Source organism: Vanacampus margaritifer, chromosome 13, assembly GCF_051991255.1.
Source record: "Vanacampus margaritifer isolate UIUO_Vmar chromosome 13, RoL_Vmar_1.0, whole genome shotgun sequence".
In the NCBI taxonomy this organism is placed as follows: Eukaryota; Metazoa; Chordata; class Actinopteri; order Syngnathiformes; family Syngnathidae; genus Vanacampus; species Vanacampus margaritifer.
This window is the reverse complement of record NC_135444.1, coordinates 10,801,324-10,827,962: the sequence shown is the minus strand read 5'-3', so window position 1 is coordinate 10,827,962 and position 26,639 is coordinate 10,801,324. Positions and strand designations below refer to the sequence as shown.

Sequence of the window (26,639 nt, the reverse complement as noted above, 5' to 3'; positions counted from 1 at the left end):
AAATATGGACAGACAGCTCCATCTTTAAGTTAATTGTAAATTGGTGTCATTTCAATGCTAAGACCATAAATGCAAGACAAACTCAATAAGGAAGCGGGTCATTAGTGGAAATTCATTGAATACATGATCAATCAAATACCAATTGTATTTGCGATTCATGCTAAAACATGCATTTTCATTGTCATTTGATATTTCAACATGTGTGTGCTTCCCCAGGAAATTCCAGAGAATACATTTTAAGTCTTCAAAGGCTCAACGCAGTTTGTGTTAATTTTGTGTCCAGTCTCCACAATAACTATGTGCTGCTATTGCCTTTTAACTTTAGTGTTAAGAATCAAATGTAAAATTGGATATTAACATAGATAGCAAGTATTCATTGACATCATATTCCGAAAAAAAAAAAAAAAACAGTTGAAAGTCTAGGTCAGACTGCATAAAACAAAGTTTGCTTTAGAAACAATAATGGGATGTTACGTAAACTACGGGTCGGACATTTGACTAATTTCATTGATTAACTATGTAGGAAAGTAACAATCAATTAATTGGTAATGCTGCCAAGAGGAGTTGTTGTCGGTCTAGTCAAGATATTGTGTCAAATGGCATCATGATAGTCATCTTTAAAAAAAAAAAAAAACAGTACAAAGGTCAGTTGGATTAAGGTTAGAAAACAAAATTCGAGAAAAAAAAAAAAAAAAAACATTACTATGCATTGTTTGTTTTTAAAGTATAACTTCTGCAAATTTGGAGCAGTGTCAATGCTTATTGTATAGGAACAATGCAAGATTTAAAAAAGTATATATATTACATTGAGAACTTATCCCAATATAAATGCAGATGATGTTTTAGTGAGATGGAATGTATTATATCACTGCTTATTTAGTCTGACGTAGACTTTCAGAAATCAACAGTCTGTTTTCAACTCATACTGACAAACGCTCTTTGTGTCAAAATATGAAACTGTAGGGAATGAAAAGTCTGCAATTCCATGATATGCTCATATTTTGACTAAACACGTTTATTTTAGGAGGTGATATATTTTAGAACATATATGCGGCTTACCTATCACTTCATATTTTGACATGAAGAGAAAGGGTTAAGCACTTGTGTGGTACAAAATCGATTAGTCAGGATCTGTCATTTATAACCAAGAACATATACAGACGCTCCCCTACTTACGAACATTCGAGTTGCGAACAACGGTACATACGAACATTTCTGCGCGTACAGTATGTCGAAAAATGTTTGGAAAGAAATGCTGTAAGTTAGATTTTGTATTGCGCGTAGTGCTTCTTTCCGCCGCTAATACCGACGATTGGCGCTGTGAGAGCTCATTGGAGGCTGAGCAACGTGGCGAGGAGGAGGAAGAAAACGCCGGTCCCCATGAAGCAGGAAATAACTTTTGAAGCCGATTCCAGCGACGACGAAGAATCTCTCATGATATAAAATCCTCCTCTTCCTCCTCCTCCATCATCTCCTTAAGCATCGAGTACATCTTCCAAAAGTAAGTTAAACTTCATTTTATTTATCTTATTACGTACATGTACATACTGTGTGTGTGTCTTTCGCTCTCTCTCTCTAACATACGTAGTACAGTACAGTACTGTACGTATTCTCTCCATTTTATTACGGGTTTTTTCAGTACAAACCAATGCAGGTTACTTGTACAAGCCTTAAACATACTTATATAAACCTTCAATATACTTATATAGGCTTTAAACATAAATTATAATACAAAATATAGCACTGAAGCAACTTACGAACAAATTCACCTTACGAACGATCGTCCGGAACGTAACTCGTTCGTAAGGTGGGGAGCGTCTGTATACTGTATATTGCGAGAAGCAAAACAAGAAAACATAACAACAGTAAAGTTGTAAGAAGCCTCTTCAGCCACATCACACTAGATTAGAAGAAGACAGAAAAATCTGAAAAGCAAAGTAGATGCATGACAGGAGAGCTGACAAGGTTAGTCTGAAATATAGTGAGGAAATGAATCAGTGTGATCAGAAATCAGCGGGTGGAAAGGGGGAAAACTGGTAGCCATGGAGATTTCCTGCGGATTGCACAGGGGAAGGGAAAACAGTCAGTGACTTTTAGTGAAGCAACAGTGAAACATGAGGTACACCGAGCCCTCCATCCTAAACTCTTTCCACTAGCCACTGAAATAGTAAGAGAGTTATGTATCAACTTAAAAATACACATAAACATAAAACACATAACAGTAAAAATAACTTTCCGTCGTGTGAATGTAACTGAGTTATAACTACAAAATGATGTAAACTATAATAATAAAAAGACAAAACATTGGACAAAAACATAAAGGTTTCATTTAAATGATTTGGCAAATAACTCTCGATAAAATGTGTTATTTAAATCTTAGCAAGTGACACGAAACAGTGTAATGAGAGCCGAGCATCACAAACGTCTAGTGCCACTCTTGCCATTTCAAACTTGCATGCAGAGTTCAGTTCTACTTAAGATTTATTTATGCTTTTATGTTGACTCAGGCAAGTATTGGAATCAAATGAGAGCGTGACTCAGTTCCAGGTAAAGTAAAAATGCACGGAGGCAAATGCTTCCTTGACTGGAAGATAACGTTGCTCATGAGGGCACGCCATGACAAAAAACAAATCATAAAGCCAAAATGATGAAATGGTGGAAACGTGCTGCAAAGGCCACTTGCATATCAGCGAAAAATCCCAAAATTGCTTGTGTGATCATGCAAATTTTCAATTGACAAGTCTCTGCGATTCAGTTGGCCACAAAACCACCAATAACCGTTTTCAATACCCTGCAGACCAAAATTTCATTGGAGCAAGCTTTTGAGGGACTGTTGGTTCTACAGTCGAAATGAGGACACTGTCTGCAGGCCCGTCGTTGATCAGCTTAATGGGGATTTAATATGTTGTCTTGTAAATCAACTTCTCAAGTCTTGTATCCCGGCAAATCCAGGGAACCCTAAGCCTCTGAGCCACTGTAATGTTTTAATCACAAATCTCGATATTTGGCATGTGATCTGCCTTGTCTGCAAACAGCAGAGAACTGCATGCTACTAGATCCCTTTTATGCCAACTTTGTAGTATATTTTAATTGGTCCAGGATCTAAATGCAGCAAGTCATACTTTGTGGCTAATCTGACACAAAACTTGATTAACAAAAAGGCAGTGGAACCTCTAAAGTCAAACACTATTCAATTGAGAGTGCTTTATTAAGACTCAAATTGAGTGGCAAATTGGCTGTTTCCAGATTCGAGTCACATTGTGTCACAGTAGCTGTTTTTTGTCACAGAGGAATGTTGTATTGACCACACACTCGACTCACGACCATGGGAGGCGCGCATGCGTGTGAAACCAAGCTACGTGTGTAGGGAACACACAGAAGCATTTGCACGTGGAGCATTAAATTCAATTGTTAAGCAGTCTGGCCTCTCGCAGCGGCATACAAAGGGAGTTTAGCCACTTGCGCCCTAGAGACAAATACCCAGGTTAGCTTAGCACTAGCTAGCAGCAGGTTCACAAACTGACTTTAAATTGAGTCCCAAAGGGATGAGTGGTTCAGAAAATGGATGGATGGATGTTTGGAAGAAAACCCTGAGTTCTGCCTTCGTCAGCGCGAGGGATTCTCGAAGCTGGAACAATAACGGGTTAAACTAAATGTGGATGCTACGTGACCATTAGCACGATATACTCCGATATGAGGCGCGATATACTCCGATATGAGGCTTGATGAAGCGCTTTGAACAATATATGGTGTTGATATAACACTACAAAAGTGCACTTCAATTACCATTTGACATTATGATAATTTTCCGTGTAAAATTAGTAGCCCATTGAAATGGATTGGCGATTTGGTGGTTAAACTGTTGGGCTACGAGTCTAGGCTTTAGTTTTAACATAAGTTAGAATGCATGACCATGATGAAGATAAAAAGGTGGGATGTGCTAGGATACATCATCTTACTCATTATGGTTAAAACTATTGTTCTTATGATTAAAAAAAAATTAAAATAATAATAATAATAATAATAATAATTATATATCCATCCATCCATCCATTTTCTTAATCGCTTTTCCTCACAAGGGTCGCGTGGAGCGCTGGAACCTCCTTTACAAAGATGTCAAAATTTTCAACATCCTCATTGTCTACAAACATATTTCTTAACAGTATATCACTGTCGACTCGTTACACTGATTCGAATTCCTCCTGCGCCGTCGTCAATCGCGTTATTTATTTCGTAACTCTGCATCTGCGTCAACCATAAACCCTCAAATAAAATTCAAGGACATGCTACGAGGAAGCGGGACTTCCGACTTCCTGGTTTTCACACATCAGCTTTGTTTCCGTTTCCTGTTTGCGACGTGTGGGCCGCGTCCCAGTTCTTCCTTTATGCCCCTCGGTTGCGCGTTCCCGTCGACGGGTGCGAGTGTGTCCGTCTCAGTTGTCCGAAGCATTTTTGAGAGTTGAAACGCCCTGCGCGTGTTTGGGGGGGGCGGGAGTCCGTGGAATCTACCCCATTCTGATGCATTTCATCGGCTAAGAGACCAAGTATTGGTCCAAACAAAATGACATATCCGCTCTCCCGGGTTTAAAGGGAGAAGCGCGGTCCCGGTCTTAATGGGTTAATCAGTTACCTGAGCAAATTGGAGGACAATCAGTGCCTCAGAACGGATTTTGTTCAATCTTAGAGGTTCCACTCCATGTGATTCAGAAGTCATTAGTCATTAACTGGCCAATCAGATCAACAAGAGATTCAAGAGAAATGTGGGAAAAATATACAGTATATATATTTATTCTTTCAGTGAAGAAATGGTCTTCAGCTATGATAAAACTGCAATGGTTGACTTTGTTTAGAGTTGCTTTTACTTTTTAACCCTGGAGAACCCACGGGGTCAAATTTGGCCCCTATAAATTCTGCTACTCAAATAACAAAGACGTTTTTTTTTTTTTTTTTTTTTTTTTTTTTTTTTTACAAATTTAGCTTCAAAAGTCCAGAGTGCCACTTCTGACCCCTGCATGGGGCCATCTAGTGGATGAATATTGCACTTACATGAGCCAGAGTGGTAGTGACAAGGTGGCTGGCAACATGCTGTTTTGTTGAGCTGGAAATCAATCCAAACAAAATCATCTTCTCAGCCAACCATCAGATGGTAAAATTGTGGGTTTTTTTTGTTAATCTATTTCATATCATGTTGCAGAATGCCAAGGAGTATGTTTTATATATATATTTTGATAAATTAGCAACTTTGAACAACAGTTCAAAAAACAAGGGTTAAAATTGAAAAAAACATATATTTTGGTGTTCAGTGAATTTATAGCAGTCATTTAATGTATAATTCATAATTTTTCAAAGAAGAAAAGGGTTCTTGGGTTCTCCAGGGTTAAACTACTCAAAAACATGTTTTACTGATCAAAATCTTCGCAGGTGGATTTGCAAGAAATCCTAATGTGTGTGCATGTGTGTGTGACTGTGTGTACATTACTTGGGAAGCAGAGGATTGATTTGAGGAGAGTAACACAATTCACATTTTACAAAACACCAGTCGGACTTGAGTGGGGAAAGCCGGGCTTGTGCGGACAAGTTGGGGTGGTTCACACTGGGAATACACTAAACACTTACCAGGACAGTTGCGATAGGACACATTCTGTATTCTTGCTCCTATTCTGGTGGGGCATGGACCTTTTGAGAGGCAAAAACATGGCGCTACAGACATGCACAGGCTGAAAGGGTGGAGAATGAAATGTTTCCTCTTTTGTTGTTTAAACTTTGCGACTAAATATAGTCCTTGGTTAGAAGGGTGTATTTCCACGATTTAGTCTTGACTGCATGCTTGAAGTAAGAAATAGCCTTAAGTTTCACTGTGGCGGATGAGAGGGTGCCTTAAGGCAAATCCCTCTGTTTTAGCCTAATGTGGCACAGTTGAGACAAATAATCAATACGTAACAATGAGGCAAGGCAAACATTGTCGATGTTTAGGTGAATCATATATAAGATCTAAACAGCTAGAACCAAATACTCATTATCGCTTACTCTTTTTAACAGTAAGCCCATCAGGCCTTGGAGAGGTTGACCTTTAAGTTGCCAAGGCGTAACCCACCTAATGATGTTCACCATTGCAATCTGAATCCACACTAATGGGCATCTTACAGATATATGAATACAAATGATTAATGAACAATGCTAACCTTGTAGATAAATAGAGAAGATATTTACATTATCGTCATTTTATACAAAACTTAATGACGGGAGTCACCAAATATCATCTTCCCATCATTTCCCCTCAAATTATTCCAGTTCCACCTGATTAGCTTGTCTGGCAATTCATGTAAATCTCTTGTCGTTAATCAGGTTGTAAAGGTTACTGGGGGGAATATTCTTCACAAACTGCAAATGAACGTGGCAGCTCAAAGGACAAAAGGGGATTTTTAATGCAAAGGGCAATCTGAATTTTGTTTGGAATCTGAATGGCAATGAATATTTTACAAGTAGGGAGATGCTGACAAAATGCTGACGATATCTCCTCGTCGGAAAAAATGATCTTGCTGATTTATGAGTGCAGCCGTTCTGTTTTCTTACATAATGAAACATCTGTTAGCAAGCCTCCACACCTGTTTTATTGACGTATATTAAGCCATCAAGGTGAGCCGCGCTTTTGCCTGACAGACTTCTCCACGCTAGAGTAATGAAACACTTGCTTGCCATTATGGAGAGTCAGCATGACTTCTTCCACCTACCCTTCTGTTCTGCTAACTCATAACCCGGCTCGTCGGACCGCTGAAAACACGGCGAGCACATCAATAATACAGGCGAGTACAGAGGAGACCCAAAATGTCTTACAGGTCATATATCATGAAAAGTTCATGGCATGACACAGATGGAAGAAGAGATGGAGGAAAAGGGCGTTGAAAGGTGTTGCAGACAATACGGACAAGGTTGGAGCAGGAAATGGGACACTGATGTGTCATGATGCTGAGAAAGAAACTAAGGACGGGAGCACTGAGGTGATGGAGGATGACTTTTCAATTCATGAACGTGGAGAGAGAGCGGGGTTATACTTACTATAGGGCACACACTCATACTGGACCTCCAGATACTTGTATGTCCCCGGACAAGGGTCTGGGAAGACATCTGAACCCGTGATCACGATACACTGGGTCCGATTGTTGCATCTGTGAAGAAAAATTTACAGAAGAATTAAGCAAAATCAAGTGTGTATCTCACATGATAATAAGCATTCAAATATCAATGATGTCACAAATCAAATAGTACCAGTCTATGAAGGGCTAAAACTGCCAACATTAAAAATAAAGAGATAAATAAATGAATAAAACAGATATAAAAAAAAAACATAATTCAATATATATATATATATATATATATATATATATTTTTTTTTTCATTTATACTTATTTTTTAATTAAATTACTTTTTTGAATTATATTATTTAAATCCATTTTTATTTTCACTTTTATTTATTTATTCATTTATTTATTTTTAATTTGGGCAGTTTTGGTCCTCCATACCAGTTAAGGTACAGAGAGAAATCTAATGCAATGTTAACCACAACACTTGACAATGACATTAAGCCTGAGTGTACTTTTGTGTTTGTGTATGTCTGGTATACACATTTCCACCTTTTTGTAGAGTGCAAAATAACGATAATTGCATCAACACTCCAGGCAAGTCATCTTTGGTACCGAGAGGATGCAAAATTCTATTGACAAAGTCACCATTCTCGATCAATAATTGTGTTCTGCTGATTTAGCAGGGACATACAGTAGATAACAATTGTGTCTTTTCCTGCACATCAATGAAAAGTCTATTAGAGGTTGCCTTGTATTGTGTTTTCCCCCATTTTGTTCTGAGCTGCGGCAGTCATCATTGCTCTGTGTCCAAATGTTATTAATATAATATTAGGGAGTATATTGGAACAGAGGTGAGTTGGTTACAGTCAAGGTGCTGGAGAAACTGGAGAAGGGTTTTGGCTTTGATGCATTTTTACAGAAAGTCATGAACGTGTTGTGGTTTACAACTTTCAGGGTGCAAGTCTGCTTTTATTGACGCACAAAGAATTATATATTTATGACAAGAAAAGGAAATTATGGGTTATTTTGTCTTTTATTTCACTGCATTCGCACACCCTCCTGCTGTTATTTCTGACAGAAAAATTCAAATGTACATATTGTTATTCTGCAGGCAATGCATTATATCACAATATATATGATTACATTATTTCTTTAGTCTATGCCTGTGTATGTATGCAGCTTTCACTTCATTATTTTGATAGTGATACTAGATCAAATCACTAACTTTTATTATTGTTTTGTAGGGAAATGAGCAAACATGTTTCATGAATTCATTTCAACTTCAATCTATTAAAAACGGTGCTTAATGTGCCGTGACTGCTAGCACTTGCTGTATATATATATATATATATATATATATATATATATATATATTATATGGTCACTTTGACGACTCTGCTAGCTTGGCTCATGCATAAGCATATCACACAGGAGCAATGTGAATTACGGTGTTTATCTAGCACATTCCAATGGGAAAGGGAAAATGAATATCTAGTTTACATTAGGCTTATGAAACAGAATTACACCAAAAATAAAAATGGTGACACTAATGAGCCTTGCTGATGTTCCAGAGGCATATGTGTTAAACAAGAGGATATAAGCTGGGGGGTGGGGGTGCACTTCCCATTTCTTGTGAAACAATGTTGACGTAAGTGTTGATAGCTTTCTGATGTATTGGCCTCATTTTGCAGCTGTGGAGCCGGGCGCCCTGATCTATGGGAGTGAGGGACCGTGCTTGTCTCATCTGTGAAATCTTGGGCTTCTCCTGAGACCAATTGAATAAGGCTTAATGACTTCTTCCATGTATAGTCCTAGGCTTCCATTTCAGATCACGCATGTAATTGAAATTCTTAGCATAAAAAGTTGAGAATTTCAGCCTGCCAGGGCACAGGTCTCAGAGTGCACTCTAATTAAATACATGTACAATATGATTTCTGTGACTCTCTTTTGATCGTTTGAGGCTATATACTAATTAATGATGTGCATAATGAACAGAAGAAAAGGAAGTGATATTTATTTTTAATTAATAATTTTGTCTTCTTGAGACAAAGAAAACAGTTGTAAGAGTGAAGCTAAGTAGGCATTACACGATCAGGATTTTTCGGCCGATCACTGATCAGTGATCAACGACTTAAAAAAAAAAGATGAGCGATCACCGATTGGTTTAAAAGATGAACATTAAATATAACATTTGATGTCTTATTTTGCAGAGCCGATCACAGGAAAATTGACATGACAGCCAATCACCGATTTTGCATGAAATGCTAAATATTGTCCGATCCCTAAGTTTAAAGCTAAGAAAGGCGTATGATTGGTTATTTTTCTGTTTTGTGAATTTAGTTTTATTATCGTTTAGGCTACGTTTTCAAAATATTCCCAGCGTGACAACAGCCCCATTTTAGGCCACCGTTGACAAAACAGGATGGTCGTGATCCGACGCAAGGAGACGGGATGGCCTAACTTGACGGGCAGCGGTTGCCGTGGGATGCCCGGTGAGATATTTGAAGTGTCAAAACATTTGCCACGGCAGTCACGGTACGGATGACAAACCCAGTGGGCTGTCATAAAGCGGGGAGCACGCAACTAAACCTGACAGTATGTACAAGGGTGTATCAAAACGTGTGTAGCAGGACTGCAAGCTATTTCCCAGCATCTCACCCTTGCCACATCTTCTAAACCTAAATTAAGATAAGATACGTCATTGACTTAATTTATTTATTATTTTCTATAAGAGATGGATTAGTGACATAGTTGTTCACAGAAAGCTAATCATCAATGTTGCCAGGTCCGACACGGGAGCTGCATTTGACTCTGTATGGCCTCAAACGCTTCTCAAAGCTGCCTGGCATTCTTGTTTCATCCGGGGAAAGACTTGACTAAAAGTGAGAAATGTGAGTGACCCGATCAGGGAACACACTGGCCATGGGCTAAACCAGGGGTGGCCAAGTTCGGTCCTCGAGGGCCACTATCAAGCCTGTTTTCCATGTTTTTCTCCACTAACACACCTGATTCATGATCAGGATCGTTGTCAGGCTTCTGCAAAGCTTGCTGATCAGCTGACCATTAGAATCAGCTCCGCTGAAGGAGGAAGACATGGAAAACAGGCTGGATAGTGGCTCTCGAGGACCGAACTTGGCCACCCCTGGGCTAAACCATGCCTTCAGGGTAAAAAAAAAAAAAGGGCAAAATCTGTTGTCGCAGTAAAACATTGTGAAAATGTAGCCTTAGTTACAAGGACTTTAAATCCACAGAAAACGTCTACTGTATCCTGCTGACCAAGACTGTGATGAGACACTAATAAGATGTAACTGAGATCCTTTATAACGCACATCTACACGCAATTCAACCTTTTCAACCGCCATCTTAAAGCCTGACAGAGGAATAATTGGAGAGATGTAATGGCCTAAATCTTACCCCAAAAAAAAGAAAGGAAGGAGTGTGTGTTCATTTGGAGAAAGGGATGGGGGCGGGTGGGTTCATGTTTTGGCTCAAAGTAGTGCTGTTATACTTTAAATGAAGTCGCCAGTGGAGTGGCCTTTTGACATGTGGGGATGTGGTTGGCCTGGCACTGACAATGGCATTATATCGTCAGTCAACCTTTGTGGCCTGCTGCTTATTACCTCGGTGAAAAAAAATATTGAAACCGACAAGTAAAAGTTTAGCAATACACTTGAAGCTAAAGACTGATGCCTAAACACTGAGCAGCATTTTAAACTAGAATTAAATAAATAATTCTAAATTGAGTTATGGAGTCCAACATATGAAATGTTTGGCCTTTAGAATTCACACAATTATATGATTGATATTCTATTAGTTTTACTCTACACAACATTGTACCAAAAAAAAAAGTTTTTTTCTAACCCCCAAAAATGACATCCAGTCATCAATATAGCATTCGACTTATTTTATATAAGATAAATATAAACATGGAGTAAGAAAAGTAGTCCTAAATGCACAACTTTCAAATATTTCCTTTCCAAAAAAATGCAACCCAAATAGACACTCAAGGGACAATTTAACGCAGTTCATGCGATTCATCTGCAACTTCTCATGTGAAGCGGCTATTTTGGATACGGATAAAATGCACCTTAATAAGTGAATATCAGATGAGTTTCTTTCCCGCTGCTCAATTTTCCATCCCTCCAAAGTCTATAATATCCTAAGAGGCCATTTGGAAGTCACGAAGTAAGCAGTGATAAATAAAAAACATTGCAGTGCGAGAGGGTATTGTAACACAGAAAATGGCACCGTCTACTTCCTGGTGCCTCCCGTTTGAATTTCAATCAAATTAGCGTCTCTTCAACTTAAAGTGACCTGTCTCGCTTCATTTCAACTGAAATGCTGATGAGGTTCAAGGCATAATAATCAAAGCAGAGATCGCTCTCATGGGGATGGCCTGTTGATCGTAAGCAGGCCACTGAAAAATAAAATCATTTGTAGTGCCACAGAATGGCAGCACTAATAAAACAATTGTAAGCAGAATGCAAAAATGCACACTCGCCTAGCTTGCAAACTTCTGCACCAGTATTTATTCAGACTATTTTCTAAAGTGGCAGACCAATACTGTTGCCGTAAATAAGCCTGCTACAATTTAACCATTGGCATTCTGTTTTCAAAATAGGCTTGACATTATATTCGGGGAAGAAACTCCAGAAAGATGCAACTGCTGTCATGTGCTTGTGTTTATGTATATTTGTTGGCATGACCAGCCTTCAACAAAGTGAAAAGTGTTTGACTCATATGTTTTAGTTTTTCCATTTACACTCCAAAAACAGTTAAGTCAAAAATAACCCAACTTTTCAAATATTCATTTAACCGAAAATGTTTGGTCAAATGATAATGTAAAAACTAATCACAAAAATTGGGTTGTTTTATACAACGCAAAAAAAAAAAATGTTGATAACGACCCAATTTCGGTTATGTATTTTTGACCCAACTGTTTTTAGAGTGTGTGTTTGCTTTGTCACAATTTCCGAGTGAATATCAGCCTGTAGGGGTTATCGGTTATCGTACCACATTCACAAAGGATCGGTGTTAATTTTGAATGATACACCGTGCAAAACATGCAAATGCTATTGTGAAAAGCAGAAAATTATTGATTTTGAAAGGATCCTAAAACTCCAAAAACTGAAATACACAAATAGGGTCAAAAAGAAAGTGACCAGTTTTTTTAATTTATTTTTATTTTATTTATTTATTTATTTATTTATTTATTTATTTATTATTTTTTTTTGGGGGGGTGGGGGTTTATTTATCAAACTCTTTAACCCTAACCGAACTGTTTGGGTACTTCTTTTAACCCCAAAAATTATCCCATAAATTTAATTAAATCACAAAACAACCCAATTTTGGGGATGGCAAAATAAAAAAATAAAAACTTGGGGTTGGGATCTACCAAGCAACCGAATTTTAGGGGTTATTTTGTGGGTTATTCATTTGACCCAACTTTTGGGGTTAAATGTGTCGGTCCATTTTTGACTGCATATTGAATTTTAACCGTAGAGTAACATTTGAATAACCAAATTTTGACGGGTTATATTCAAACAACTAAAATATTGATAAACTGAGTTTTTTTTTTTTTACAGTAATCTCAAGTGAATCTGGCATTTGAACATTGACACAGCCGAAACAATTACCCCTATATTAACATACAATCAAAGTCGATTAACATCCCAATTTAAATGACCCCAATGTATATTTTTATTTATTAATATTGTGCACATAAGTGACTTACTTTTTATTGGTTATTAGAGGTTTACCTTGCGAAGAAGGAGCAGTTTCATGACCCGTGGACTTGTGCATGCCCCTCTGCAAGCGCACCCAGCTGCATGTGGCTCGTTATGAAATGTTTATCTGCTGTGCTTTAAATAAAACTCCGGAGCTGCGCTGTCAGGCGGCAACAATGGAGCTCCTCGGAGAGCCGTGCATGCACCGCTGTCACTGATATAAATAGCGCGAGCACATCATTTTGGCTGCACAACCGCATTACACTGATTGACAACAGTTAAAAAAACAAAAAAACATTGATGATTACTTGGATTTGTTGCGCGTTTTTTTTTTCCACCTAAGACATTTTTCACCTCCAGCGTGAAACTTCGTAGATACTGTAAAAGCATTCCATCATGAAATGTATCAACGTAATTAAAAAGCAAATATTCCATTGTTGAATGTTCCTTTTCACACTAATTATTAATTTTCATGTGAGTCCAGGCCATATTGGTCTTACACAAACTGATGAGTTTCACCTCATCTATTAAAGAGCTATCAAGCACTGATCATTTATATGAATGATTCACTCCCTGCTGGCATGGCGCGACTGGGCCGCGTTACAGTGCGCTGATCAATGCCCTTGCTATTGAATACTTGCAATGAAGCTCATTAGTCAACAAATCAATCAATGGAAGCCACTTATTAGTATTGTATTTCCACAGATGTTTTAGTGTCAGGCTACCACCAAATACCAGAATGGAGATGAAAAATAGATGGAAAACTATTCACAGATATCAATTCTACCAGGTTGGCCTTCTGTATGATGTGTGGCAAGAATGACAAGTTTTAATGCTATGCAGAATTTTCAAATTCACACGTCTGTAAAAAAAGCTCCATCTGCAGAACCCTTTCGAGATGAGACACTTAAGATACAGTATCTCCCTATTTCTTCTGGGAACGTTTCCTGCCCTAATTGTGTTCCTCCTCATCTGATTAGAGGTGATTAGATTTTACCATCCTTGCATTGGGACTGCTCTGAGAGATGGCGGGAGAGATATTTCAAAGGAACCAGTGGGACTCAATAAAGACTTGTCTTCATGTTTGGTTCACTTAAAAACTAAGTCCAGTGTGAAAGAGATCACGTGAACCCGGGCGGTTAGCATGCAAGCGAACTCTGCTACGGGTCAGTTTATGTCATGACAGGGCGAGGTGAACACGAAACATGTCATTCAAAACGCAACATGTCAAAGGTTGTAATAATAATAATAATAATAATAATAATAATAATGCATTGGCTTTATATAGCGCTTTTCTTTTTCTTCTTTCTGGAGAGCTCAGTATTGTTCATTCGGTAATTTTACCGATTTGACGTGTATAGCGCTTTTCTATCTAATCAGATACTCAAAGACGCTCCACAGTGTTTTGCGTGCGCTCACACATTCACACTGTGGTGGCGGTAAGCTACTTAAAAAGTGTATCAATTTAAATTACAAATGGCGTGTATACATACAGTTAACCCTCGCTCACCTATTCATGCAAAGAATGGAAACAGCTCATTCAGTGGTGCGGCATGAAAAGCAACTCCTGCTCACGGACATGTCAACAAGACCGTGGGGGAGATGAGACTACATTTGCAATCATCCAGTTGAGAGATGGGTCAAACATCCCTAAATGGAATTTGCTATTTTTTAAGATGATGTAATTTTCAATAATGGATGGGTCAAAAGTACAAATTCCAACCTGGCAACCCACAGGTGTCAAACCCAAGGCCTGGGGGCCGGATTCGGCCCGGAACATCATTTTATGTGGTCCTCGAAAATTATGCACATTGACTTCATATTTTTAAGTCACAAATTTGTATATTTCCCATTAATTAACTCTTTCACTGCCAGACGTTTTCAGAAACGTGATGTCGCCAGTGCCAGCCGATTTAAGCATTTTGACTGATCTTTCAAGGTCCACAGAAAATGTTGTGTTTGGACTATGGAAACACACATACTACCAAATGAAAGATTGAACCCTCATCTTTCATCAGAACAAAAAAAAGTTTGTTTCTACCTTATTCCGTTCTTCAGTAATCAACAATAGAAAATGGTTAGTTTCACCGAAATGCTCTGTTTTGAAACAAAAAGCGGAGAAAAAGAGCTTTTTGTGAAACGATGTTATTTCATGCACTCTAATGAATTGTACACTTCTTTTTGTCCATGAATGATGCCACAAACACCTAAATAGTGCTTTACTTCTGTAATACACCACCACCAACAATGAAAACGTGTTTTTAGATTGCAAAATACGTTTATTTCCAGTCAACAGAGTAACAATTTGACAAAACAATTTTGCAAACTATTTACAAATGTAAAAAAATAAATAAAAAAATTGGAGAACGTCTTTTAACGTCCTTGGCGGCCCTCCGTAGGTTTTTACTAAACGTCATTTAACGTTTTTGGCAGTCAAAGAGTTAAAAAAAATTCTAGACTGTTTTTCAGTCTACACACGTGTTATTTATACAAATTATTGGCCAATCTAAAGTGTTAAAAATGGCTCGCTCTCTTTGATGATATGATATTAATGGTTCATTCAATCCCAAAAACATATTTAAAAAATGTTAAATACTTTGTCCCCTCCCAACAACGTGTTTACAAGTTTTTTTTTAAGTTAGTTTGTTTTTTATGCAAGAGCATACAAGAGGCTTTGATGCAGTTTCTAACATGAAGAGGTGGCTTAAAGCAAAATTTGTTATTTAAAAAAAAAATGGCCAGCAGGTGGCAGCAGAGTATAAGAGATCAGCTAGGGCCATGTTGCAACAAGCTCTTTTTGTCAGTGTTTTCACCAGGAATGTGAATATTGAGGAAACTGTTATTGTATTCTAATGATAATTGCTGCAAAACGCTAACAGATACAAAAATACTTTTTTTTTCCTGAAAGAAGAGACTTTAATCGTTCTTTTGGTAGGTTCCATTATTTTATAGCAATAGAACACAATGTTCTGTGGGCCTTGCAAAATCAGTCGAAATCCAGTAAAACCGAAGAAGAACTGATGTGCCGTCATTAATAGAAAAAAACTGCCGGGGTGAAGGGGGTTGCTTCAGTGAAAATGGCTGGGAGTGAATACGTTAAAAGTGATGATTTTGGAGGTACAAGGTTTCGACCCGATTCAAGCTATTTTTAGTGGCGTCTTACTGTATTTCAAAACTCGTTATTCATCAATTTGTTATGTTTATGTAATATGGGGCGGTCCTTCATTTATTTGGGTTCAGATGCATAACGGCGCTTCGATGAGGTCTGTGACAAAGATGAGTTTGTCAGTGATGCTCGTGCCCTTCTCATAGTCGTCATAACAGGAGTGTCAACTTTCATCATTAGGAAAGCACGAGACATCAAATTTGACTTTTACTTACAAACATGGCAACAATTGTTTCACTGTTTTGTTGAAGTCAAACATTTGTGTTGCGACAAATAGAAAATCATCATCCTCATATATAATCGTTGTTGAATTGTTCACACTAACACTTCTTTTAAATACTGAATCCATAAAAACGATTTTCATAAAGATAATAATAAGCAGATATAATCCTCAAATAAGGCTCTTCTTTGCATATCACCACATTAATTATTTGAAATGGTACCCTCGCGCAGCTTCTGCTAGGGATATGTCCAGATTATCAGCCACCTGAGTCCACTAATTGCTTGCAGGTGAATGTTCTAATTGAACCACTGCAGTCCTAAGGCTATTTTCATTAAATCATTGCGCTCATGAATGCAATATGCCGACCAATATGAGCGGCAAAATGATTTATCAAACACGACCAAGTCACATTCCGGCTCTCCTCACTTCCCAAACACATTCATGTGGAATGTGGAGGCATGAACAAAGATTCCCTTGCATTCCCTTGTGCTAATGTTCTGCTGCACATTTAAATTAGCATGTAGAAATGCATATTTTTCATCAAGCGTGGTAGCAAGTGTTCTAGACTGTGACCTTGCGGTTAGGACTTAAAAGGATAGGACTACTTGGACTCATCAAGCCATTTTCAGCAGTAACAAGTTGATATTTTGTCCAGAATTAATTTGGTAACTTCATTATTTTTCATGTACAATTAATACCTTAAAATACAAATTTTTACACTTGCTGTCGACTGAAGTTGACATCACCTGTGCTGAGTAAGTAGGTAACGACTAATCATCAAAAAGTAGTATTTTAAGATATTAATTGTACATGAAAAATAATGAAGCTACCACATTAATTCTGGACAAAATATTAACTTTTTACTGCTGAAAATGGCTCAAATGAGTCAAGCATCCCTTTAATATTAGGGCTGCTCCTTTATAAAGAAAATATTAATCACGATTACATTGGTAATAATTGAAATCACAATTAGGACGATCATTTATTTTTGGGTACAAAACAAGAAAATGTTTAAACGTAAAAAAAAATATTAAGACAAATACAATTCTGGGAAACACTCTAATAATGCAAGTTCTTTTTAGATAAAAACAAACTTTATTAAATGTGTTATTTTAAAATTAAAAAAGGTGCAATATATACATTTAAACAACTCAAAATTAGTATTAATCATCTTTTTTTCACGATTATGCCGATTTTAATTGTGGAGTGCAACAATTGAAATTGTAATTGTAATTTTGATTAATTGCTCATCCCTACCTATTATTCACTCTAATGTTGACCTGTCATTAGTCCCTTGGTTCATTACACTTGAAATCTTAGGTAATATGGCTTGTGATCTCAATACATTTTTTAAAATACATTTTTGCAGTGCTGCCACCATCACTGCTTTTAGATATCATATACTGTATTGGATTAAGAAAAGAAAAAAGAATCTGATGAATAATAGCATGGATTCAGACTCTTCAATGATGAAATATCTTGCAAGAGCTTGCGCACACTCAAGTAATGTCTGAAATGTGATATTGATGGAATTTAGTGTCATTCATTTTTGGGCAATGCATTGGGATTTGATAAGAACTTCTCTGAGGTTCTTTCTGCAATTTCCAAAGAGAGAATAAACACTGCAATTCTGCAGTGGGACCTAAACACTGAAAATAACTTCAACATTCCGAAGGCCTCTGGCACTCTCAGGAAGTGCATACAACCTGAGCCCTCGTCTTTTAAAGGTACAGGCTGAAAATATTTCAGCAACACTGTTCCACTTTTGTTTCACAGGCGGCTCCTGCCGGGCAGCAATTGTGCTTCAGTGCGCTATTTTCTTGTCCGAGCGAGGTTGAGCTTTGCGTAATGCGTAGGGCCACAAGCAGGGAGCAGAAAGGCTGTACCCTTTCAAGACAGACAATGTGAGTCAGCTATCTGACTTTATCAAACAGGACTTGACAATAAGCCTCCTGCATAAAAGGGCTCTGCTGTTTATTTCAGTGTTTCGTCTCTTCTTCATTTCCCAAAGCGGCTAACCAAAGTTGCTGACCATCTTCTACCGTCCAGCATCTCTCAGTGGCATTCATATGTCATTCTATCCGTTGCACTTTGCCTCTGATGGCATCCAAGTGTGACAACTGCTCATGTTTAAGGGCTCGCACATACGGCAATGGCAAAGGAATCCTACATGAGTTGCATGCAAACGCATATGAACACCAGACGCAGACGTCCACGCTAAATCATCTGCTTCCACAAAATAGGGAGCCTAACCAAAACACCTATAGTGTTACAATTGTATAATATAAGTGTATATCACCTGAACAACTGTGATGTCATCTTTAGTCGACATTAAGTGGCAACATGGCCGCACCCTGAGAAGTATAAATTTATATTTGTGGAGTTTTTATCATGATGTCATCCTTGACATTTAACTCATTTGCTCCCCAAAAATTTATAAAAACGTTCTATTTTAAATATCGACATTGTCCCAAAAACGTATTTATATGTTTTTTTTTTATGCTAGAGCATACAGAAGGCTTTGATGGAGTCTCTGACGAAGAGGTCGCTTAAAGCAATGGTAGTTATTAAAAGTACGGCCAGCAGGGGGCAGCAGAGTATAAGAGAGCAGCCATGGCCATGTTGCAACAAGTTCTTTTCCACAGTGTTATCAACAGGCTTGTGAATAATAGTGAAACTTAACTTTTTTTCCTGATAAAAAAAGGGACTCGAATCTTTCTTTTGGTAGGTTCCATGTTTTTATAGCAATAGAACACAATATTCTGTGGGCCCTGCAAAATCAGTTAAAATCCAGTAAAACAGCCGAAGAAGAACTGATGTGCCATAATTAATAGATATCGGAATGAATTGAAGTGAATCGAATCAAATCGGGAAACATTTAAATCGAATCGAACTGAACTCTTGTGAATCGAAATTGAAGCAATTGAGGAAATTAGAATCGATACCCAGCCCTAGATTTCACATATTGTGGTGCATGTGTAAATGCATGCGCCTTTAAAAGGCGCGTCGTCTGAGAGGTGTGTGCAGCTGCTGTGTGAGTGTGCTCATTGTGTTTGTGTTTTACTGTTCTCCTGATGTTTAATAGGCGACTGAAAAGTTCATTGGAAAATGTGGCTCTTCTTTCCCACATGCAAGGGACATTAAAGTAAGAATACTGTATAAAAAGATGGGTTAAAAATACGATCTATCAAAGGCACAAGATAATAATGAATATGTTGATGTTTAAATGTATGTATAGCCTAGTAGAAAAAGTTCCACTAATAAGAAAACCTCCAGCTAACAGTCCTTGATGATTGTGCTGAACGAAACGTGTTAAATATAGTACAATTGTGAGCACTAATGTATCTTCATAATCATTAGCTGTCACTTTAGGCTTTGCCTTCTTAGTATTGTAAAATTTCCCTTGCATGTTCCATCTGATAGAATACTGAAGCCTGTAGTGTTTTTTTTCCCACCCCACAGCTGCACTGAGTTAGTCTATTTTTGATGGAGTCGATCAATCGGACAGCAACCATGTTAAAGATTCTCCCCCAAAGGCGAGAGAAGCAGAGGGATTGAAAAAAAAAAAAGGATGCCAAAAGGGGCAACTTCACAACAAAGAAACAGTTGACAGCAATCCAGACTGTTGCTCTGGGCAACCCACATAAACTAAACGTTGAACACAGATTTTAAGGTGCAGGTTTACCTCTGTGACATGATCTTGTACGCTTCTGGAAGATAGCAGTTGATGTTCTCCATCTGGAAAGGGTCGGCGTCGCAGATCTTATCATCCGTTCGCCCGTAGTTGGCGCTTTCGATCATTATGACATCACTTCCTGGACAGCGCAGATCGATGGGGTAACCCTCACAAGACAGCTCTCGCCGTACTAAGCCAAATGGCAGGGCGGCCCGGCTGAACCCTGAGGGAGTGCAAAGAGAGGGAATCAATGCGGGGCGGGCCGACATTGAGAAACACCATACAGTATGTAAGGGATGGATGAGAACAAGGGCAACATCTTCATTTACTAGCATTTCCATTCTATATGCATACAAAGAGCAAACACAACCTGCCAATTGTGTAGCAGAAGCTCTATTTTTTTTCAGTTGCGTGTCCTCAGTTTCAACACACCCACACACAAAAATGAAATCAACTGTACACAAATGCAATTTAATTCACTTTGCAGGAAGGAGTATCAAAAGTAGAAAAGCACAAATGGGCAGGGAGTTAGCAAAAATCCAAATCAATATCAAGCAATAAAAAGCCCAGCTGAAAGTGATCATAAAAAAGCAAACGGTCCTAAATACAGAACATTTTTGGTTATTCATGCCTTACCATGTCGTCAAGTCTTACAGCACACTGATATAAAGCTTAACCAAATTGCCAGCTGCTCCTCTGTTCGAAACCGCAAGCAGCACTGAATCATAATATCCCATTTTTGAGCATCTGTTACCTTTTTTTGTCCCTTAAATGCCAGTGTGCTCTCTATATTCCAGAGCTGCGGGTTCTCTAATGAGCTTTCCGTGGCTGGGTTACATGCACTTGTTTTGCTGTATTTCATTGGCACCTGTACAAATGAGACCGATCCATACTTGCATTTGCTAGTGTTTACAAAGCACTTTTTTTTTTGCAGCAGCAGTTGCCTTAACTACTGACTTCAGGCCTACTAAAACCGCTTGGAACGGCTCACTTTATTTTACCCTATTGGCTACTTCATCAATTAAGTGCAAATACAATTATCTTTGTCTGATTAAATGCTATGCTACAATGGGAAGGGATTAAAGCTTCTGAATTGTGGCCCTCACTCGAAAATGCTACTGTGGTATTTTACAAAGGAAGATAAATGTCACTTTATATCGCCTGATCCTCCATTTGTGCACCAATCAGGTGAAAGCTCTTTTTCTAAAGGTGCTTAGTGTAGTGTAGAGCTCAGAGTAAACAAAGGATATATTTGTATGGCGGGGGGGCAGCTGCCACAGCCTAGCTAACCTCTGTATAAGACTTCATTTGTTTAGGGGCATCCAATCAAGGAAGGATCTTGTATTCCTCTTCTGGCTCTCTCTAAAGGGAATATTGTATAATGTGACCTGAAGCAATGAAACATTTCAGACATATTTTATATTTTGTAACCATTTTCTCACTGGAGTAAAAAAAAAAGAAGAAGAGAGAAACGCTTCAGGTGCTAAACAATCGGTGTTGGCTCGTGACAAACAACTCACGTGAAAGGGGTGGGAAAATAAAAACAAAGCATGTTAGGAACAGCTGTTGACGGCTAAACTTGACTTCATGTCGGAGTGGTTAAAAGAGAACAGTGTCATTTTTTTTGTGTGAATATAGTTACAGCAAGGCTCAAAATAAACGGTTTTGCATCGCAGTTTGTGGGTCAAAATGTAGATTTTGTGCCTCATTAAAACACATGGAACCTACACATAGGACAATCGCGGTCGACTCATCTGTCGAGGCTAGCTCGGTGCTACTTACGCCCCACCAGCTAGCTAACAACAAGTTTTGATGGCTACAAGTGTGGCTAAACACGTTGCGAGTCCTGAGTCAGTAATCGTCACGTCCATGGTGGCGAATAAGCGACACATCTGATGTATGGTACTCACTCAAGAGATGACGAGGAAAGATAGAGAAATCATGCTAACTGCTAAGCTAATCTAACTAACACGGCTAGCACGTTTAACACTGAAATTAAGTGTTTGGATGATTGATGACACTTTTCACAGACTTTTGGTTGGAACCACATTAAACCAGAGAACATCCAACTTTGAACAACAAAATAGCACGCAAATTACTAAATGTTAGGACAGAAAGTCTACTTTCTACAGAACTATGGTGTTCGCTATGGTGTTCGGCAGTTCGGAAAATGAATCAATAAATGTATAAATAGAATACAAGTAGTATAAAGTAATTATAGTATCAGACAGTAACATTATTTGTTAGTTTTTTTTATTGAAGAATTTTGGCAGTTTCTTAAAAAAAATCAATTGAGCTTTGCTTCTCGACAAGAATATAGAGTTTGCTGTGATAGACAATATGAATTAAAAAAAAAAAAAAACGCGTTTATATAAAAAAGAAAGCCAAATGTTCAGTCCCTAGAATTAACATGCAAAAAACAAACAATGCTCCACAAAATTAGAAAATTGTCACAAAATTGACTTAGAATACACAGTACGGGTGTACCGCAAATCCAACTTCCTTGTGGGCGTGCAGTGCAAGTGATTAAGGTTCTTTTGCCATGTGCGAGAACCTTTGAGTTGGATCCCCAGCTTGGCAGCCGAACCCACTTGCGCTCAGTGTGAAGCGCTTGCTGTTAAAATACTTAAATCACTCGAGAGCCTTTGAAAACTCTGTTTCTGGTTTTATTATTTCAAACTGATGTAGTCATTGTGCTTAAGTAGGAAAACAGACTGCAGCTATACACTGACACATATGAACACTATACTACTCTCGCTCATGTATTCCGGGAATGACGATGTATTTCCGACCACGCGGATGACAGGCCCTGTAATAATGCTTGATTATTGAGTCAAAACCCAGACATTGGATGAATTGGTATGTCCCTGAAATGCACTTAATTTTTCAGCTGTCTCAATGCATCATTGTCCAAAAGCTGCTCTCCATTGATTAGACCGAAGGCTATACTACTTTCCCAACCTGGTGCCAAATGGTACATGTGGAATAACAAAAACCCAGCAGACCAGGAACCCAACATAGGACAGCATAGAACAATACAACACAAGTAGCATAGCATGGCACTCAGTTGTGTGCAGAACAATTTGGATCAAAACCGTAAGCGCATTTCTGCAATTCACGGCTGTGTTTTTTTCATACACACCATCAGTCTTGGACTGGCATATTCATGAAGAACCGCAATTACAAGAGGATAATTTGATCACTGTGTGTGATCACACTAAATCCAAACTAAATCCGACGCTTACTGTGTCATTTAATGAAATTATTTCATTATGCAAATGAGCCATACAAGTAAGAATTATTTTGCACTTGGAACCATAAACTGAATTATTCCGGTCAATTATATGAAAATGATTTACATTCCATATGTTGACAGTAAGTCAAGGAAGGTTCAACTTTTAAAACTGACATGTATTTCCTCTCTACATCCAGACGGATCGGAACAATTTGTTATGAATTTTTCTGTTTGGAGAGCTTTTTAGCGCGGAAATGTTGACAAAACAAGAGTGATGCCTATCAGTCAAACCAACTATATTCATGTACAAAACCACAAAAAAATCTAATGCATATTCAGTAGCATATTAGGTAGAACGCACAGTGCTGTGACCATGGCAACATGGTGCAGCAGAGAGATAACTGGCCAGATCCTTATCGCGGTCTTGTCGACATGCTCCCTAATCAGGAATTCTGGTCAATCCATCCATCCCAGCACTTGAAAAGCATTTGAGCCTCTCTTCGTCAGCCGGCGACAGGTGACAAATTAAAGGAAGAGAAAACACTACAAGCGTAACAGCTACAATTTGAAATCATTTTGGATGGCTACCTGTCTTCCTTTTTCGTAAGGGTGTTAATCGTGACAATACATTTTCTAGAGTGTGGACATTTTATTTTATTTTTTTACAGTAATCAACTTCACGATCATGTGTCAGTTAATCTCACAATTAATCAAAACACAAATTTCTCCTAAACGTGACGGGAAGGGGAACTTTCCCTAATTTCTTCAAAACCATCTATAAAGAAATTAAAATGCTTCTGCCTTGGCGGAGGTCTGCTCTCTTTCGAGTACCATTATACTTTACAATGTGACAGCTCAACCTTTAGACATCTGCTTATCGCGCATGTTGTTATAACATGCTGGTAATTGACTTTGATTGGTGCAAAGGACCTCTATTTCCATGGGTTATAGCACTTTATTACACCAATGAGGAGCCTCTATTTAAAGCTTCCCAGGCTGCCGTTTATTACCGCGTGTAACCTTTGCAATGACATTAGGCCAATACAGAATAGACGGCTTAGGAACTGTGAGAATTTCCCATATGTAAGACAAAGCCATTATGCACAGTCTCTTTAGTGCAATAATATAATAATGATTTTTTTTTTTGCAGATGAGCCAAATCAATTGGAAAGTGACCATCTGGTAGGATATGAGTGTCACTGAAGCAAGGGGTAATGAGCAAAGTACCTAGGAATAGGGAGTCATTAGGGTCTTCATCAGCCATGTAGAAACCTTAAACCTTGTACTTGCACAGAACAAGTCATTATCATTGCACATACCAAGGGCAATCTGAACATACTAAAAAAAAAATAATATTTATTTTTTTTTTTAAATACTGAAACAGTAAAGATAAAATGGATCTCAAAATCTAAAAATTAGGAGTGTGAAGTGATTTTTTTTTATCGTAATGAATCACATGACTTCAATAATTAACTTACGATTAATCACAAACTTTATATCTGTTCTAAATGTACAATAAAATGTACACTAAAATATTTTTTCCTACTCTTTTAACATAAAAGAGCAAAAAAATGTTAAACTAATAGAAATATGCATGCATCTTTTAATCATTGATACCGTAATTGCGTAACCATTCATAAAATTGAGTTAAAAAATAATAATATTGATTTGTGTCGAGGTCATTTTTCTGCCACTAGATGGCATAATTGCATTTGTAAGACATTGATGACAGCTCACTGCATTTTTCTTTTCTAAACTTAAACATGGAGCAACATGTGAAAATCTGCACATTTTTAAAATTGCAAAAATACAACTTAACCCCCAGTCTCCACAAATGTGTATGCATTATTACTAAATGTATTACTGCTAAATTTTGACATGGACATGTCTGCTGTGTTGCGGCTGGAATTCCCCCAGTACAGGGTTTCTAAGTAAGGGCCGGTCATTAATTGTTCGTTAAAAAAATTTTTTTTTTTTAAATTAAAACATTAATGTACTAATTTTGACACCCTTAGTAAAAATGTAAAGACAAAAATAAAATCCCCTTTTTACTTAACTGTTATCAACAAACATCCCTGGAATGGCACACAAATGGTGTGCAATCCAGCCTCTTATTCTGACTTTCTTGAACCCAGTGAAGGTTTTCTTATTAAAATGACCCTTTGTAACTTGAGTAGCCGAGGCTTCCAGACAGAGTCCAGGGGCTAAGGCTGATCAAAAGGCCTATTCAGCCCCTTACCCTTGCCATCACTGTGACCGCAGCACAAAGGTCTTGAGATTATTCTGATGGGAAACCAGATAATTTTTCAGTCCGGAGTGTGACACGGACGCTCCCGATGCTTGTCGTCCACAATTAACGTCGATCTTGCGCTTCCAATCCGGTGAGGACTAAACAGCTGCCTTTCAATGAACTAGCATCTCTTATAGGCCAGCTCTTGAGCCTCCGAGCTCTCTTGCCTAGGGTGGGATTTGAGGTGAAAGAATAGTGCGGCCCAAAGCATTAGTGAGGGAACGACAGGAAACGCAGCTTGAGTCCACCAAGTTCTGCCACCCCAGGCCTTTTCTCTATGACACAAGTAAAGGAAACCCACCAGGGAAAAGAAACCTTAAAGTTAAGTCTCTTCCCACAGAGCCGACTCTATAATCCACAGATATCCTTTACAACAACAGAAGTTAGGTCCACCCAGGGGTGAAGAAACAAAATATTTCATATAACCCGCAAACAGCAGGATATGAGGTGGGCTGCTTCCCCTATTGTAAAGAAAGAATTGTAACTTTTGCTGTGAAACGTATTCTCTTGACTTTCTTTTTGGACTGTTCATTGTGTGACAGAAGGTCAAGTACTACTTACCAATTAAAATATTGTTCATTCCATTTTTTTTCTTTTTCACATTAGTAGTGCTATTAACAGTCGGGAGAGAACAAAATGTGTTCTTTTGCGACAGATGAGTCATTATTTTTCCCAGCCAGAAGAGACATTGGGACCAAAATATTTCTTCAGTTATTTTCACACTGAGACTAATACTATAATGAGGTTTCCATCCAAATGTTTTGAGATTTTTAAGCGAATTTAGTGGAAATGCACATAACGAACATGTGACTTGTGCCAGTTTGCATTTATTTATTTGTCAGAGGAGAAGGAGATTGCGCCATGAGATGATGTGATATGACAGCGTCTCTCTGCCAAAAGACACTCTGATGACTGTCGACAAAAGATTAATGTTTGCTTCCTTTATTAACTACAAAAATATTTCAATTTCTTCGTACCCCTAACATAACTTACTTTATCGTCCGCCGCCATTTTTTGTGACGTGATATCCGTCCTGCAGAACAAATTAATACACTCTTCCACATATAACGTGCATCTCAATGTGGTACCCCAATTTTAATGTTTCTTAATAATGGTGATGTTTTTTGTGAATAAAGTGACACATATCAAAGAAACAACAAAAACACAAAACCAAATCACACTAGATTGCCAACACGTTCGCAAAACAAAACTACAAAGTGTTTGCGTCAGCAAAGTCTTAA

At 38.0% G+C, this 26,639-nt stretch overlaps 1 protein-coding gene across 24 annotated transcripts in view; it reads right to left on the bottom strand.

The window, feature by feature from the left end:
• The window catches only part of adgrl2a (adhesion G protein-coupled receptor L2a), a 133,607-nt gene that overhangs the window by 65,632 nt on the left and 41,336 nt on the right, over positions 1-26,639 (bottom strand). For 17 of the 24 annotated variants that reach the window (XM_077583579.1, XM_077583580.1, XM_077583578.1 and 14 more), the window contains exons 3-5: positions 19,883-20,096; positions 7,057-7,166; positions 5,617-5,676 (exon numbers count right to left, since the gene is read on the bottom strand). In XM_077583579.1, the coding sequence (XP_077439705.1) occupies positions 5,617-5,676; positions 7,057-7,166; positions 19,883-20,096 (384 nt within the window). The remainder of the gene's footprint in view (positions 1-5,616; positions 5,677-7,056; positions 7,167-19,882; positions 20,097-26,639) is intronic. The other 7 variants (XM_077583570.1, XM_077583572.1, XM_077583587.1 and 4 more) reach the window with 1 other exon arrangement.